General features: G+C 40.1%; 1 protein-coding gene across 1 annotated transcript in view; it reads right to left on the reverse strand.

The window, feature by feature from the left end:
• SEC23IP (SEC23 interacting protein) overlaps window positions 1-19,174 on the reverse strand; it is a 42,710-nt gene that overhangs the window by 8,399 nt on the left and 15,137 nt on the right. Inside the window, exons 7-18 of the mRNA XM_081105171.1 lie at window positions 18,030-18,119; window positions 16,905-17,046; window positions 14,997-15,205; window positions 14,504-14,622; window positions 14,037-14,189; window positions 11,777-11,872; window positions 6,748-6,945; window positions 3,933-4,088; window positions 3,001-3,103; window positions 1,554-1,739; window positions 707-869; window positions 110-211 (exon numbers count right to left, since the gene is read on the reverse strand). Of these exons, the coding sequence (XP_080961297.1) occupies window positions 130-211; window positions 707-869; window positions 1,554-1,739; window positions 3,001-3,103; window positions 3,933-4,088; window positions 6,748-6,945; window positions 11,777-11,872; window positions 14,037-14,189; window positions 14,504-14,622; window positions 14,997-15,205; window positions 16,905-17,046; window positions 18,030-18,119 (1,697 nt within the window). The 3' untranslated portion in view covers window positions 110-129. The remainder of the gene's footprint in view (window positions 1-109; window positions 212-706; window positions 870-1,553; window positions 1,740-3,000; window positions 3,104-3,932; window positions 4,089-6,747; window positions 6,946-11,776; window positions 11,873-14,036; window positions 14,190-14,503; window positions 14,623-14,996; window positions 15,206-16,904; window positions 17,047-18,029; window positions 18,120-19,174) is intronic.

Below are 19,174 nucleotides of genomic sequence, written 5' to 3' on the forward strand. Positions count from 1 at the left end.
CACTCAAAGAAAACAAAAATGGGAAAATTGTTGATGAACATCAATGCCATAAAAAAACACTTCAGAATGGAACATTCAGAATTTATGCACACAATAAAGATAAACTCACAGAGTGAAGCTGAGGTCCAATCAATGCTGGGGCTGTTCTGGACTAATGTTCATTGTTCGATAAATTTCTTTAAGTAATAACAGGGCAGTATCTTCAGATTCCCTATAAAAAATAAGCGCACATTTTCTTATGAGACAATTAGAAGTAATCTCTATGCGTAAAGGTGGGAAATACAGCTTTTATTCTATTCAACTCTACCTAGAAGGGCAAATGAGAACAAGTAGTGCACTCCCAAAGCTGTCCTTAGAAACTGGATGGAGACCGCTCAGCTGCAAAACCACCCACTGCAGTGCTCCTGGTTGAGAGGGGATATAGAAAGAGATGGCTCTTCTCCGTCCCTCCTACCACACCCATCCTGGGAGAGGCATCCCTGCAAAACAGTCCTTGCTAGCACCAAGGCCTCTGGTCAAAGGCAGATGACCTCCTGCCATCTTGTGGGTAACTAAACTAAAGGGGGAAAATATTTGACTAGACAGGTGTTCAAATGAATGTTCCTTAACAAATGATAAATCAGTAAGAGTCTCACTAAAACTACAACTGCTTCCTGTGCTAGCACCTAAAGGCCACCTGAATGTTATCAAAGAAGAAAATACTTACCAATAGCACAAATGACTCTGAAGAGCGAAAAGATATTCATTAAAACTCTCTATTGGCTTTTCTTGAAGAACGTAGTCAATTCGACGGCCGCCGTTCAGCATTCCAACCTTTCCTAAGTAGTCCTCCTCCTTGGAAAAATCTGGACTTTCAACAACCTTTTCTGCTAGAATTTAAACCATTTCAATATCAAAGTCAATCACTTAATCATTATCCTTTGACTTTAGCTGACTTTCTGGGCTCAGTGAGAATATTGCTTGACACACGTAGCAACCTGGGGAGCTACCAGGCTCATTTCCCATTCCTCCAAAGAGCCCGGGGAAGCAGGGCTGGTTACCAGAGAGAGGAGAAAGAGCCCACGAGCTGACAGAACTTTTGAAGAAAAGGGGTGAGAGAGCATTGCAGAAAGAAAGGAAATAGAATTAGAATCTGAAAAATTCAAAGACATCACGGCACAATGACCTGACATGGCAGTCAGGTCCATAACAACACAGTCAAACAACAGCATCAGAAAAGATCGTTTCTCCAAGTGAAATCGTTTCTTTCAAGTGCCTGAACATAAACTTGGTTCTCAACTCTGACCTTCCACTCTGGCCTTTGGAATCTCAATGAAACTTTAACATTGCAAAGTAAAAAGTTCAGCAACTATCAGGCAAAAACCTCGTTAGAAAGGAAGACATGCATTTTCAAGTATATAGTTTAGCATAAAATATTTTCGTTTAGAGGAGGTGTCTCTACATTTTAACTAAGAAGACTAGAATGAAAAAGCATCATTAAATGATGTATGGGTTACATTGAAAAAAAAAACATTCTGAAGAACTGGAAAGGTCTTAAATATTATCATATTTACCTTCAACTACTTGCTTTTCTTCTTCTTCTTTGATTTGATTGGCTACCTTCTCCAATTCTTCTTGCAGCTGAGTTGAAGAGGTATGAGCACGGGCAAACTCATTTAATGTCTGCCAGGCACTTTTCAGAGAGCTAATAAAACCCTGCTTCAAATCAGATCCCATGCGAGAGAGACTTTCTTTCAACTCTAAAGAGATGAAGACAACACATCAGGTTTTTAGTCAGTGGGTAAAATTCTGCACCACAGAAATTAAAACTAAAGTTAACATTATTCACTGCCTAGTCCTCTTTTTTTTTTTTTTTTTTTAAATATTTTTATTGATTTCAGAGAGGAAAGGAGAGGGAGAGAGAGATAAGATAGAAACATCAATGATGAGAGAGAATCATTGATCGGCTGCCTCCTGCAGGCCCCCCACCGGGGACTGAGCTCACAACCCAGGCATGTGCCCTTGACCAGAATTGAACCCAGGACCCTTCAGTCCGCGGGCCAACGCTCTATCCACTGAGCCAAACCAGCTAGGGCCCTAGTCCTCTCTTAAATGTCATATAGATGGAGTATCTCAACCAAAAACCTCCAACATGTTAAAATGTTTTGAGGAATCTTATCCCTGTCATTTCTGTAATGACTAAACCTGATCCAGCTAAAATCTATAAATTTCCTCACTCTGAAAAAAAGGAGCTCAATACCATAAAAATGTAATTAAACATAGGCATGTGCTTTTTCTTACTGTAAAAAGATGACTTTTTCTAATCTTTAACAGTGAAACAATTTTAAAATGTGAGGTTGTGATAAAACCTAATTTAAAAGTGAAGAAACTCTTACCCCTTCATCTTTTCTACTTTAGTCTAATAATTCCTATTTGAAATCAAGGTCTTTGAATATTAAATTTCTCATTTTGACTCTAAAAGAGTTAAATTTAAAGCATGATGAAAGAAAAAACCCCAAAAAACTTTCAAATAAGAGGGCATGATCACTTTTCCTTCTTTTAAACCATGAGCAGACATACGAGATACTTAAACCCCACTTAGAATCAATGGATGTTTTCAACATGAAAAGTCAGTCTTATTAGTAAGGAAATAAACACCCACTTGACTTGAGAACATCAACCTTATTTCTTGATGGTTTGGTCATTAGTTCAAATGCTACTCTGCTTCTCAATTTTAAAGATTATAGCCAAATTCTACCAAAGTGTATGCATCATGTCACTTTATTACCACCTTCCCTGATTCCTACATGTCTCAGTAGTTAGAATGCTGTCAGGGATAAAGTCATCAGGAGAAGAAACTCATCATCACGTTCCTTACAGCACCATCTATTATGTAGTAAACAAGTTCTCAACATAGTAGGCACTGAACATTAATTCTGTAAGGAAGGACTTAATATTTTAAGTTAATATTTTAAAAATGGGAAGGAAGTTTTACCAGTATAACTGGTATTTACTTTTTACCTAAATGAAGTCTTTTTCTGCCTTTGTGATGTGGAATGAGAACTGCTTTGAGGTCCAAATCAGGAACAATCATAGGTTCCAGTCTATATGCCACTGGATCAAGCTGTAAATAGAAAAATGGAAATTTATAAAAAATCTATTTTATTTTGAGTTATATACCTTAGTTGGGTTAAAAAAAAACACACACACACAAAACTGGCAAACCTGACATATTTACTTTTTTTCACACCTATTCAAAATACTGGTAATTGTAAGAAGACTTCCAAGTTTGTAGATAAAATTACTTTGCCACAAAGCAACAGAATTATCTATACTTATAAAAGGGTGATATGCTAATTAGACTGGATAGACTAGACATCTTCCGGACGTCCTTCCAGACAAAGCCATGGTCGCGGGTGCCAAGGCAGAGGCAGTTAGGGGTGATCAGGCTGGCAGGGGAGAGCAGCTAGGGGTGATCAGGCAGGCAGGCAGAGGGGGTTAGGGACGATCAGGTAGGGAGGCAGAGAGGTTAGGGGTGATTAGGCAGGCAGGGGAGCAGTTAGGGAAATCAGGCAGGCAGAGTGGTTAGGGGTGATCCGGCAGGCAGGCAGAGGGGTTAGGGGCGATCAGGCAGGCAGGCAGGTGAGCGGTTAGGAGCCAGTGGTCCCGGATTATGAGAGGGATCCCAGATTGGAGAGGGTGCAGGCCAGGCTGAGGGACACCCCCTTCCCGTGCACAAATTTCATGCACCAGGCCTCTAGTTTCCTTGAACAAAGGCTTTTTTGTTGAAAAGTTCATTGGAGAGTACTGGACTGTATCTATAAGAATAGAGTACTGAGTTGTACAAAATCCAAATCAGTATTAATTCCTAAGAAATAAGACTCTGAGAATCTATTAGGACAAAGAGCACAGCTTCTTCAGCTTCAAAACAGAAGTTAATTCAATTCACTCACTGGATGATAAATATTGAAGAATCCTTTACAGGTAGGAAGTCTGTAGTTCTCATCTATCCGATCCACTCCTCGAACAGTGAGAAACATACCAACTGGAGATCCCAAGGCAAAGAAAATCTCTGGTTCAAAGTCTAATGAGCTATAAACAACAGAAACCTAGAAAGAAACAAACAGCAATAAAAAATGATCGTAAGTTGACAATATATTAAGTGAAAACTGCATGTAATATAGAACATTGTAGCTGAGCCTAGGCTACTTTAAACAGGTTCAGAAAACTTACATTAGCCTACAGCTAGGCAAAATCACCTCCTACAAAGCCTATTTTGTAGTAAAGTGTTGACTAATTTATGTGACAACACAAAACCCAACATCCAGCACACACTGACTGTGGGCCCTTGTGGCAGCCTGGCTGCCTGGTAGCTGTGCTCCCTGCCACCGCCCAGCATCGCAGTACAGTGTGCTACCACATACACTAGCCCGAGAACAGACCAAACTTCTAAATTCAAAACACAGTTCCTACTAAATGTGTGTCACTCCTGAACCCGCATAAAGTTGAAAAATCATACGTGGAACCATCGTAAGTTGGGGACGGTCTGTATTAATGAGGGCGATGAGGAGAGGGGCATCCCCTGTGTTCTTAAGGTAAGCTAGAGAAGAGAAAATGTTGTCCTTAAGGAAATCATAAGGAAGAGAACACACATGTACAGTATTGAAAAAAATCTGTATGTAAGTGGGCCCACGCAGTGGGAATGCCAACAGCCACAGCCGTTCAAGCAGCGAGTAGCAACAACTACCAACATTTTCTTTTGTGCATCCTTTGTCCCAGCTAACCTTCTAGTCATTTAATTGAAAGAAAGAATAAAAAATGTGCACAGAAAAACTGGTTTAAAACTGTTCATCACTGGGTCGCTTAACAGATTAAAACACTGGAAAGATCCTATATGTTCAATTTTATGGGCTGTCCTCCCCAAGAAGACTTTATTTGGCAAATCTTATACTGATAATTAAGCTACAATAAGGTCTGAGGGCCCTGATCCAATATAACTGGTGTTACTATAAAAGGGTAAATTTGGACGCAGACAAAATGCAGAGGGAAGATGATGTGAAGACAGGAGGACGCCCTGTAAAAACGGAGGACCGGAGTAAGCATCTCTAAGCCAAGGAGCACGTGGCAGATCCACAGACACTCAGAGGAGGCGAGGAAGAGTTCCTCTCCATGGCCCTGTGACACCTCCACCTTGGACTTCCAGCCTCCAGAAACGTGAGAGTAAATTTATGTTGTTTCAAGCCACTCAGTTTGTGGTACTTTCCTAAGGCAGCTGTAGGAAGCTACATCCAGTAAGTGAATGTCAGAATAAAGCATTACCTTCAAAACAGTGAAACACAATGGTCGTTAAAAATAAGTTTAGAAAAATGTTTACTGACACAGAATATATAACCAATACACACAGTTGACCCCCGAACAACTCCAATGTGAACTGGCCCATGTTGTGCAAGGTTCAACTGTATGTTCTTTGAGAAGAGCAGTACATGGCTTTAGTAAAGCATTACATGCAGTATTTTCCCGTATTTGTGAAAATATATGCACAAATAAAAGTCTAGAAGGTCTTCAAGCAGCTAATGGTATTATGTTCTGGTTAAGGAAATTCCACGGTTATATTTTAATCTTCATTTGCTTAATCAGTATTTCTTGGCTTTCTGGTAATGAACAACACATGCTGTTGCTGTGGTTGGAATGCTTAAGAACATTTTGATCCGACCTGCTCACCTCAGCCCACCCACCATAGAGGTGGCAGGTGACTTGGGCTGGGACAATCAATCTGTGCCCCACTCTCCAGGCAACAAGAATTGGTCCCGAATGGACTTGTGACTTAAACTACATCAAATAAGATCCCTTCTTGAAATGTTCCTAACAGGACATACTAGCAGGACAGATTCCTTTCCTTGTGACCATAACACTGAAGGGAGATGAGCTCAAAGCTACTGACAACCGTGATTCCAGTTTCATGACGAAGGCCAAGTCCCAGAGAAAGGCACACAGTGAGTGTCCAGGTGGCATGGAGCTCAGGGTTCCACACATCTCCTACACCCTGATCCTTCCTTCACAGGCAGGTGAGAAAATAGCTGCCTTTATTTGCTAGAGTCTGTTCAAACTTTCTCATGTTTAAAAAGAGAGAGACATTTTTAAAAGTCAATCTTTATGAATGAATTGGGCTCAAAAGCTTGAACAAGCATTCAGTTCCATTTCCTGCCTTTCCTTTTGACATCAGTCATGAACTCACTTATGATAATGGAGCCTTATTTATGACATAAATATGCTGAAAGCAATATCCAAAAGACATTTCAAACTTCAACGGCAGTGATACAAGAATATCAAAGTAGATTATTAAATGTTCCATCATTAACCACTTGATCCATTTTTAAAGCAATGTTTCCCCAAGGAAAACACTATGAATACTAAAAACACACACCTTCAGTGAACACAGCACTTTCTCTCACAGAAACTGGAATATATTCTAAGCAGAATTTTCTAACTATTGCCACTTCTGTTATTGGCTATGAGAGAAAAATGCTATAAAATTGATAGAAAGCGGAAATAAAGAGAATTTCAAAAGTTATATGATTTATTCAGTACACACTCAACCCCTTATTTTGAACATTATAAAGGAAGCATACAATTTTTATTAGAATCTGTTTTCTCTACTCCTCCCATAAATGAGGAATAAACAATTAAAGAATCGAAAGATATGCGATGATGCTAAAGATATGTGACTCCAAAGGAAAAGATGCAGCCCTCGACACTGTGTGGACTTACCTGTCCAGTGCCAACCTCAAAAGACTCATAATCCACATGCACAGAAGACACACAAGCACCGACTGGAAGTCTCCTCTTAGACTCACTGGACTCTGAGGGGAGAGAAGCCACTTCTTTAGCTTTCTGAGCACTTCCCTCTTGTCCTTTTGTCAAAGCCGCCATTGCTGCCTTCTTTTCTGAGGCTGCTTTTTTCTGTTCCTGTAAAATACCAAGATTTCATGACATTACCCCGAGGAAAAGGTTCAGTTATGAGCTCTCACCACGACACATGCTACCTCAATGTTAGGGAGTGATTAGTAATTTCTGAGGCACAATGACATTGTGTCATTAGAGAAATGTCCCTTTCAGGAACACATCCTATATAATAAAAGGGTAATAAGCAAACTGACCCTAACAGCAGAATGACTGGTCACTATGACACACACTGACCACCAGGGGGCAGACGCTCAATGCAGGAGATGCCCCCTGGTGGTCAGTGTGCTCCCACAGGGGGAGCTCTGCTCAGCCACAAGCCAGGTTGATGGCTGCCAGTACAGCAGTGGTGGTGGGAGCCTCTCCCGCCTCTTCAGCAGCGCTAAGGATGTCTGACTGCAGTTTAGGCCTGCTCCCTGCTGGCAAGTGGACATCCCCTAAGGGCTGCCAGAGGAATGTCTGACTGCCAGCTTAGGCCCAATCCCCCCGGGGAGCGGGCCTAAGCCAGCAGGTGGTCATCCCCCAAGGGGTCCCAGACTGCGAGAGGGCACAGGCCAGGCTGAGGAACACCCCCAATCCGAGTGCACAAATTTTTGTGCACCGGGCCTCTAGTATTGAATATTTAGCAAAGAAGCGCCATGTCTAAAATTTACTTTAAAATTCTTAAGACAAAAAGATTAAGAGGCAATGAAAAACAAAAACAAAACAGCTACAATTAAGTCTAAATATAAATATTACAAGAGGCTCGGTGCATAGATTTGTGCACATTGAAAGGAAATTAATTAGAAGGTGGCCAGTGGGGCAGGACTGGGCAAGACGGGCAGGACACAGGCCCTGGAGCCAACCTCCCGCAGTCTCTCCCCAGCCAGCTGCACCTGGGGCAGCGCCGGGGCTCAAAGGGCATCTGCAGAATGAATGGGGGTCCCCCCAGCAGGTGGGGGTCCCTAGGCCTGGCCTACAGGGATCGGGCCAAAACTGGCAGTCTAACATCCCCCGAGAGGTCCCAGAGTGCAAGAGGGCACTCTGCAAAGTTGCTGTCGCTCAGCAGCTCCTGTGTTGAGCATCTGCCCCTGCTGGTCAGTGCGCGTCATACCTACCGGCCGGCTGGCTGGTCGCTTAGCCTTTTATACGTATAGATCATTCTACTGCTTGTAATACTTTTCTAATAAAAAGTTTAGCCGAGCTGAAACCGGTTTGGCTCAGTGGATAGAGCGTCGGCCTGCGGATTTAAGGGTCCCAGGTTGGATCCCGGTCAAGGGCATGTACCTGGGTTGCGGGCACATCCCCAATAGGAGATGTGCAGGAGGCAGTTGGTCAATGTTTCTCTCTCATCGATGTTTCTAACTCTCTATCTCTCTCCCTTCCTCTCTGTAAAAAATCAATAAAATATATTTTTAAAAAAAAGTTTAAAACTGCCAATTTCTTCCTTTTAAATCTAAATGTTAGACAGTTTAGAAGTACTATATAATTTTAAAATACATACTTCTATAAAGATGTGTAACCTAGGAGAAATGTCTCCACTCAACATTATGTCTGCATGGAGCCACTAACAAATTTCTCTCAAAAGCATTTTGGAAAGAACAAATAAGCACACTGTGGTCTATTCATACAATGGAATAAAAATGAATGATTTTGAGTAAAAAAAGCCACATACCAAAGAGTCCATACATACTGTTTCTCCCTTCATACACAACAGGCAAAATTTTCAAGAGTGTCAGAAATCAGAATAATGGTTAGTTGTATGGCGGGAGAGTTGGCTAGAAAGAAGCACGTGTGACAGAAATGTTCTATTTTTGTCTTAGGTTGTGACTACACAGGTGCAAGAACTGTCAAAACATATTGCCCCAAATACTTATGATCAATTTGTTCCCCAAAATAAATGTGAACAAAAGCTTTGGGAGCATTATGGAGCAGGTGTATCTAGTACGATGGAACCCACTCACTCTGGTTTGTCATCACAGCCTGAGGCAGCGGCAGCAATGCCAGGGAGGTGAACAGCTGCCCTGGGTGGACTTGTCCCTCCCCACAGGCACGTGCTCAGTGGCCCTCATTTCCCAGGCTGAGAATGACCAGGACAGTCTCTATTTAAGCACTTCTTGACAACGCCTCAACAAAACTGCTGGCCAAACAGGTCTCATCTATTAACAAATTCCAAACCCTAGGAAAGCAGGAAGAGTCCACTTGGTGACTTCAACAGGCAGGACAGGAAAAAGAAAGCTCTCTGCCAGCCAGCTGGGAACTGATCCCCCATTACATTCAGAAAGGTTTGTTCTCTCTTCCCTCTGAAGGCAGCACAAGATTAAATCTCAAACCCAAAATGAAGACCATGTCCAGTCTCTCTCTCTCTTTTTTTTTTTTAAAATATATTTTATTGATTTTTTACAGAGAGGAAGGGAGAGAGATAGAGAGTTAGAAACATCGATGAGAGAGAAACATCGATCAGCTGCCTCCTGCACATCTCCTACTGGGGATATGCCCGCAACCCAGGTACATGCCCTTGACCGGAACCGAACCTGGGACCTTTCAGTCCGCAGGCTGACGCTCTATCCACTGAGCCAAACCGGTTTCGGCATGTCCAGTCTCTTCAGCTTAAATTTGCTCTCTCGCTCTGCAGAACCTCCAATTGTATTAATAGAACTCATTCCAAACTGCTAAGAGAGCTGTCTAAATAGGTCATAAACTGTCCTATGCCAAACTATTGTTGTTTCCCCTAGCCACATGCGATAATTGTAAAAACAAAGTGAACCAACATACACAGACATGACTACCAATATTCCCAACACTAAGAACCATTCCTTTTCAAATGGGAATCACTAAGATAGTTTACAAAGGGTAAAAAAACACTGGCTACAAATACTTGATGTCCTTATTATAAAGTAATTAACTAATTTTGGTCCCATTATTTCAGATACAGTAAATCAATAGCGTACACCATATTATCTTATTATTTATCTGGCAGCACCTTATTACCTATGAAAAATGAAGAGCGACCAATGGCGACATGGCCAAGAAAATGTCATGGTTCATTCTGAGGCAAATGCATCTGATTAGAAAAAAATAAGGTCATTTGACTGATTTTCACTCCTTTCAAAATATTCTTATAATGCCATAACTTATCTATCGAAGCAACTACAGTGTATAAATCAGGCTCCTTCTAAAAATTTTCCAAGAACAATGGAATACTTTTTCTTTTATTACAGAATACAGTCAAGGACATGCTGTAGGGTCTGAGGGCAGCTTTTCATTTGTTTGTGTTTTACAGGCTGTGTTTTGTTGATGTGCACATGGGGACAAGTACTAACGGAAAAACCAGGAAGGAGTCACTCTGTTGAAAAACCCATTTATTATAGAAACAGTTGCTCATGGCTAAAATTTCATAATGCAGTTGTAATATTTACTTTTATATTATTTTAAAATTTCTAAAGGTAAAATTAAGATTTAGATTAAAAAGGAGATTGATGCCAATTTATAAGTGATGACAGGTCAACATTCATGATATTTGTTTAAAGGCATCATGACTTTCATAGCCGTATGAACGTTTGAGAACCACTCACTCGAAAGATAAAATTCACACTTCCACACCTGCCATTTGGGCCTTCAGGACTTTGCCCTCCCTCACTCTCGGCTCATCAGCTGTTTCAGCTGCAGGCCCTCTCCTGGAAGGAGCACTGCTCACATTTATTTTGGGGAACAAATTGATCATTGTCCCCAGGTCCTGCCTCTCCTTCAAGTTCACGCACCAACACCTTGGGGAAGTCCTCTCTTATCAACCCATCCCTTCTCCCGGGGCCAGAAAGCATGAACAATACTGTTCCAGGACTGATGTGTCATCATTTGTGCTCAAATATCTCCCTCTAACTCAGCGGTTCTCAACCTGTGGGTCGTGACCCTTTCACAGGGGTCGCCTAAGACCATCGGAAAACACATATGTAATTACATATTGTTTTTGTGATTAATCACTATGCTTTAATTATGTTCAATTTGTAACAATGAAAATACATCCTGCATATCAGATATTTACATTATGATTCATAACAGTAGCAAAATTACAGTTATGAATTAGCAATGAAAATGATTTTATGGTTGGGGGTCACCACAACATGAGGAACTGTATTAAAGGGTCGCGGCATTAGGAAGGTTGAGAACCACTGCAATATGCCAAGGTTGTAAGTTTGATCCCCACATACAAGAAGCACCCAATGGGTGCATAAATAAGTGGAACAACAAATAGATGTTTCTCTGTCTCTCTCTAAAAGCAATCAATAAATTAATTAATTTAATTTTTGCTTTCTGGCTATTATTAATGAGATGTGTGTGTATGTTATCTTTAGAAGGTGAGAGGGTTTGGGAAGAGAGAATGAGCGAACATCTATTGGGTATTCATCTTCACATGCGTTAGTTCATCCTCATTCTAACCTTATAAGGAAGGTATCATGCCCATTTTAGAGATGAAGGAAACCAAGGATCAGAAAGGGTAAGCAAACCGCTCACAGATATGTAGTGAGTAAGTGGCTGAACTGGGAAGCAGGGCAATCAACTCATCTTTTTATCCAGGATTTATCCATTTTTTGCCCTGGGAAATTCCCATTTTAAAACTGAAAAGACTTTGTCCAGGGAATTCTCTCTGTTCCAAGGAAACTGGGTGGTCAGTTACCCTACGTGGAACCTAAAATCCAGCATGGCTGACTCCAAAGCCTGAGCTTCCATCAGCCCCATCACTGTGTCCAGGAGCAGGGAGCACGCTAGCTGGCCCACTCATGAGGGTATTCATGAAAACTTCCAACACCTAAGCTAGTCACACAGGGCCTTGTTTTCTCTGGGACAAGATGAGCTTTACCAGTTTGGCAGCCTTGTGCTTGACGAAGTTGGCTATCTTCTTCCTGGGCCCCAGTGGTATTCCCATTTCCTTCAGGTCATCAACTGTGCACATCAGCTGCAAAAGAACACAAACAAGCACGTTCATGAGTCTAGTCACAGACTTGAAATTGAAAAAGGAAATTATAAAGAAACTACACATCTAAAGCAATCAATTCTTTTATTTTTGGTAAGTTATTAGTTTTTAAATCATGGGTTAATTTAGGCTGTAAAATCTTAGCCCTCAACATCCAAATCATTCTATTACTTTTTTAACAGAAAACTCATGCAGGTTGTACAAAATTCAAAAGCTATAGTCAAGCTGAAGGTTTCAGGTCTCTCCCCTCCAGTCCTGCCCCATCCACCCAACCCATCTCTCTCAGCTGCAGCTGATGGCAACTTGTTCTCCTTCAAGAGAGAGATCTTACACATACACAGCATCTATATGCTTTGCTGTGTGTGTGTGTGTGTGTGTGTGTGTGTATGTCCTACTATGCAAACAGGTCTGAACTTTTGGTCTTTTCACATGATGTACCTAAGAGATCATTTCACACCAGTATCTCTGACATTGCCTCATTCATTTACTAGCTACAGGGTACACCATCACATGGATGCACCATAAATGACCTCACTAGTGCCTTACTAATTGACACCAACTGTGTTTCTAACTTTTGCTAGTAAACAGTGCTACAGTATCCTTGTACATATTTTTTGTGTGTATATTTCTCCACAGGAAATATTCCTGGCAGTTAATCTGTTGGGGTAAAAGGTATGTATTTTTTATATTTTAAAAGACACTGCCAGCCCTGGCCGGCTTGGCTCAGTGGATAGAGCATCAACCTGTGGACTGGGGGGTCCCGGGTTCGATTCCGGCCAAGGGCACATGCCTGGGTTGCGGGCTCGATCCCCAGTGGGGGGCATGCAGGAGGCAGCCGATCAATGATTCTCTCTCATCATTGATGTTTCTGTCTCTCTCTCCTCCCTTCCTCTCTGAAATCAATAAAAAAAATATTTAAGAAAATAGATAAAAAATAAAAGACACTGCCAAACTGCCCTCAAGAGATATTGTACCAATTTATTCACTGTTTCCAACAATATGTAACAGTGCCTACTTCCCCTCATCGTTGCCACATAGTATATAGGGTGAGGCAAACATAGGTTTACTAGTACACTTGTTCATATGGAAAATAACACAATCATTAATAAACAAAATAAACTGTCTCATGTACTCACAACTGTAAACCTACTTTTGCCCCACCCAATATTATGAAACACGTTATTTTTGCCAAACTGATAGGTTAAAAATCTCATTGCATTTTTTTTTAAAGAACATTTTTCTTTTTTTAAAAATATGTTTTCTATTGATTTTTACAGAGAAAGGGAGAGGGGTAGAGAGATAGAAACATCGATGAGAGATAAACAGCATCATTGACTGGCTGCCTCCTGCACGCCCCTGCTGGGGATCAAGCCCATACCTGGGCATGTGCCCTGACCGGGAATCAAACCAACAACCCCTTGGTTCCTGGATCGACGCTCAACTGCTGAGCCACCTCGGTGGGGCCTCACTGCACTTTTAATTTGCATTTCGCTTATGAGTTTTCTTATAAGCTGTTTGTTTTTGTTTTTTGTATCATCTGTTCTTATTTTTTGCCTCTTTTCCTATTGTGTTGATATATTTATGTAAGAAACTTGCAGAAGTTTTGAATAGTAAGGAAATAAGCCATGTGTCTAAAACGTGTGCTCCAAATATTCTTCTTAACCTATCACTGGTCTTTAGATGTTGTTTATGGCATCTCCCGCTATGCAAGTTTTTTTCATTTATGACTTTTGGGCTTTGTGTCACACTTAGAAAAGCCTCCTCAGATTGTGTTTTACAAACAACTCTTGCCCACCCGATGTGGCTCGGTGGTTGAGCATTAACCTATGAACCAGCAGATCACGGTTCGATTGCCGATCAGGGCACATGCCTAGGTCACTTGATCCCCAGTAGGGGGTGTGCAGGAGGCAGCAGATCAGTGATTCTCTCTCATCATTGATGCTTCCATCTCTCTCTCCCTCTCCCTTCTCCAAAATCAATTTTTTTAAAAAAAACACAGTTCTGTGTTTTTCAATTTCTTAAACACTTAAATTTCTGCCTTATCTGGAATGTATTATGATGTATGAGTGTTCAAATCATTCGTAATTTTCAATTTATACACCGGGGAAAAAATTTAAATAAAAATGAATCAAACTATCATCAGTACCAGAGATTCCATATCAATCTTCTCCTTTTCAAAAGTGCTAACGTATTCAGAGAGACTAAGTGCTGCCAGGGCTTCCTGCAGAGTCAGGACTTCTTCATTTTCAACATCAAGGTCACCGGGCTCATCCAAGGCCAGCTTCGGGTCTTCAGGCGTCTGTGAGATAAAGTTGGGGAAACTTTACAAAGCTCAGAAAAACTCCCATAAAACTTCTCCCTGCCTACAGAAAATCTTAACCCATTCTGCTCTAAAAACACATCTTAATTTTTGTAGTTTGTCATCCAAATTTGTAAATATTCTGAAAAAGCATATAAGTTAATAATCACTCATGCTCCCATTTCTTACAATAACAACAAGCTATATGATTCCATTACACTTGTAAACCTCAGCATATTTTCATATACAGACAGTTCAGATTTTGGAAAAATGTTCAGCTCAAACTCCAAATCTAAATGTTAACTGGGCCGTACCTGCTTCTCCTGGACACGTGGCTGCTTCACAGCTCCATTAGCAACAACAAAAGACCCTGAAGCCTTTGGTAAAGTCAAATCTTTTTGATTAGACAGAATGTCAAACAATATTAAAGAACCTAAAAAAAAAAAAAAAAAAGCAGCATTTTGCTTTATAATGTTCTAGGTACTTTTTATATCACTAAATATATTCTCCTACTTTTTCTCAAAGTCCCTAGCCAGAAGTCATACCAAAGTTAGGTGTTAATCAAGATCTGATAATCAGTGTTCTTGTTTTACCAAACAGCAGAATAAATTAAAATATAAAGCATTTGTAGGTATTCATGGAAGGTGAATAGCAAAGGCAGAATCTAAACTCGAAGCATTCATCTCTACCCTTTATAAAACCTGAAATCTACAATTCTAAATCTTGCACCAACAGTGTCATCCACAATGAAAGCAGTGCTGACTCAACAAATATTTTGCTTAACATGTGAATATTTGACAATTTTACCTAAACTGTGACCAGCAACAGAGATCCCTCCTTTGAAGTCTGGGTTCCGACTCATAAAGAGTGCGTGAAGACGGTTTATCTCCATTCCCACTTTCTCCACAATCTTCTGACAGTAGGTGGGGCTATTATAAAATAGAATATCTAGCAAGGTTTCATTGGTAAAGTGACGAAACCGACCAATACTTGGTAAAGTGATTTTCTTAATATTCCTATTTAGAAAGAAAAAAAAAAGTATATTGTGAGAAGGTACCTTAAATCTATGAATTTTTTAAAGCTTAGATCTTGAATCCTGAAAGTACAGTGAGTAAATAAATCCACAAACTAATTATGAGTTGATTTTGTAGACAGAGTTATAAATACACCAAGATTAGCAAAAAAGTTGCTGTTTGTGCCTTTAACTGCAGTATGACTTTTGGGATTTTCTGAAGTCATATAAAACAAGGCTTATGAAAAGATTTTTAATTTCAAAGAAGAAAGCCTATTCTTTCATTGTTTTCCAATTTATTGGAAATCAGGACACCTTACAGCAACTGTGGGTGGTAAGGACAATAGAGAAAGCAGGAGAAAGAAAAAAGACCAAAAGAATGAAGCTCTTTCCTGATTTGAGAATGTCCACAGCAAAGCTGAAGAACATCCACAGAGAAAGAAAACACCCTTGTGATATGACCCAGCATGGTCATAATGCTGTTTGCAGGATCAGTTTTATTAAATCATGTGCCTGAAAGATTATGACTTTCACCAAATTTCATTGGTTATTAGCCCTGTGTTCTAGCATAAATATTACCTAAAAATTAAAAAAATTATTTAAATCTATGGTTCTCAATTGAAAGCTTTCAAAATTGAGTGGGGCCCAGTTGGCGTGGCTCAGTGATTGATCATGTCAGGTTTCGATTCCCGGTCAGTGCACATGACCGGGTTGCGGGCTCAATCCCCAGTGTTGGGTATGCAGGAGGCAGCCGATTAATGATATTCCCTCATCACTGATGCTTCTATCTCTCCCTCCTCACCCTTCCTTTCTGAAATAAAAATAAAAAAATTTAAAAAAAGTACATGTAAAAAAAAATTTTTTTTGAGTGGGGACATTCTTAGTTGTCACAGTACCTGATGAGTGCTGTGGGCATTTGGTGGCATTTAGACTAGGATACTAAGTGGCCTAGAGTACACATGCAGCAATCGGACATGACAATGAACTGTCCTGCCCAAAGAGCTGCCACTGAGAAACAATCATCTAAATCAGTGGTTCTCAACTTGGGTGCTTTGAGCCCCAGGGGACATCTGGCAATGAGTACAGACAGTTTTGGTTGTCACATCACACTGTGGGAAGGACCGTGCTACCATTATCTACTGGGTAGAGGCCCGGGATGCTGCTAACACCCTAGAGCATATAATCAGCCTGTATCTAAACCACTATGCATCCGTATTCTAAAACCAGCTTAAACTTCCTCACCTGTCTTAAATATTTATAAGAAGAATAAATGCATACACAGCAAAGTAGCAAGTAAATTTAACAACCAGTTTTTAACTATATGTCAGAGCAAGTATAAACTTAAAATAAAAAAAAATACATCTCTTAAAATATATATGCATATATGTTGAAGTCATAATAAACTACTTCACATTATGGTTTAATTTTTTTTTTTTAATATATTTTATTGATTTTTCACAGAGAGGAAGGGAGAGAGATAGAGAGTTAGAAACATCGATGAGAGAGAAACATCGATCAGCTGCCTCCTGCACATCTCCCACTGGGGATGTGCCCGCAACCCAGGTACATGCCCTTGACCGGAATCGAACCTGGGACCGCAGGCCGATGCTCTATCCACTGAGCCAAACCGGTTTCGGCATATGGTTTAATTTTTTAATCTACAAGTGAATAATCTGAAAAGCAAGTTCTCAAAATCCACGCACCTGTCAACACCTGTTGCATCCCCACCCAAGGAGCTGTGCCAGTGAACGGGAAGGAACTCCACTCTGCTTATTTTCCGGTCATCTAAAGCTTTCTTGAAATGAGTCTGCAGCAATTTGAGAGAAACCACCCTGAAATCATCCACTTAAAAAAGAAAATCAGGGAAAACAATAAATTAAATTAATATAATTTTCTTAGCTTGATTGGTAGTAAGCAATTACCTCAACTTTGTCAGTATTTTGCAAGGATTTAGCCCCCATAACAATAAACCTAATACTTAGAAAAATCTTTCAGATGTTTCATTATTTTAGAGGTATGCATAACCGACTGAAAAACTTTAACTATCACATCCAGACAGCATGGCACTATGGGTACAAATTCAGAAGCCAAACTACCTGCTCCAGAACTTACAGACCAGGATCGGGGGAGGTTACCAGCCTTTGGGCCTCAGCTCCTCATCGAACAGTGGGGGCAACAGTGAGAGCACCTGCTCCCCAGGCTTCATTGTGAGGGTGAAATGGTACAACACATGCAAGATACTTGACGCACACCAGGTATTCAAAAAATATGAACTATTATACAGACATAAAAGTAAAACTTCAAAAATGTCTGTAGCCCTGGCCGAGTAGTTCAGTTGGTTAAAGTATAGTCCCAATACACCAAAGTTGCGGGTTCGATCCCTGGCCAGGGCACATACAAGAATCAACCAATTAATGCATAAATAAGTCAAATAACAAATAGATACTTCTCTCTCTCCCCCCACCCAAAAAGTCAATAAAAAATAAAATATTTCTGTAAACCAGGCAGATTCATACTTCCATTAAACAACTTCTCACAACTAATTCTCTATAAATCAGTTCGATATACAGGTGTTCCTAGTTGCTGGAGCTGCTCAGGCAGAGGTTGTCAGAAAGGCTAAATTATTTCCATGATCCCATGTAATTCTTCATAGTCCAAAATTGTATGAGTTATACATGTCATAACAACAAATCAAGTACAAATTAATACTATCAATGATCATTTAAATCTCCTTTTAGAGTCTCTCAGCTGGAAACCATTTTAAAAATGAGCATTTAAAAGTCCTTTCATTAGTTCTCAAATCATACCATGAAATGACTAACACTTACCACATTCAATAATACTTCTAAAGCGCAAGTCACATACCGGCCCAATGCCATGCACCATGAACACCAAATGGTCAACAGGAGGCATTTCCCCTACAGAAGAAAAACAAATATACGCACAAGCTGAAAACTTGTTTGGGTTTTCTTAACTGAATAGCAATATTCTAGATATCCCTTTTGTCATCACAAACTTACCAAAGGAATTCATGACCCTTCCAACTTAATAAGCGTCTTTATCCTCTACCAAATTAGAAGAACAAAACTCAAAGCCAGTCTTGGTACATAACAGTCAACTGAACCAAGGAGTGGAGGAAGCAGGCTGTCTCTGGTCCCAGAAGTTATCAGCATATGATGACCAGCAGTTGTGTACCTACAGAGGCTCCATAACCTTGTGATTTCTTCAGAACTCCACAGGGCACTAAATCCCATATGGAGAAGCAATTTGTCAATGTAAAATTTTAAAATCTTTTCCCCAAATCCTTCTCTTTTATTTGTTAGATTCATATATACTATATAAAGGGACATCTCCAAGTAAAATCTACTATTTTACTCTGGTTGTTTCATTCAGATTCAGAATAAGTGTATTCATTTTGTAATCTCATAAGACAATAAAACAAATCTAAAGTATGTAACTGTCAAAATAAAATCCATACTTTAAATGGTATAATAGGAGAACCAGAGCACAAACACTGGGGCAGGGGTTAGCAAACTATGGATCACAGGCTAAATCCTTCTCCCTGCCTGTTCTTTACAAATAAAGTTTATTGAAACATAGCTATGCCCATTTGTTTACATGCCGTCTATAGATGCATTCACACTACAATTAGAGTTGAATGCATGCAACAGAGTCTATATGGCCTGCTAAGCCTAAAATATTTACTATTTGGCCTTCACAGAAAATGTGTGCCACTCCAGCACTAGAGTAAGACAAACTAATTTAAGTATGACAAAACAAGCCCAAAAACACAGCCAAAAGCCTATTTTCAATCAGAAAAGTGTTTCTTTAAAACAATACATATTTTAAGAGTCCACATTACATGGTTTGTATACCTTCACAGAATTCTAAATTTAAAAATAAAGATAAAAAGGTAATAACAATTTTTTAAAGATATGTGCCAACCTGATATGGCAGAAAATCCTTACAACTG

The sequence above is a fragment of the Myotis nattereri genome, assembly GCF_964212035.1.
Source record: "Myotis nattereri genome assembly, chromosome: 13".
NCBI classification, from domain to species: Eukaryota; Metazoa; Chordata; class Mammalia; order Chiroptera; family Vespertilionidae; genus Myotis; species Myotis nattereri.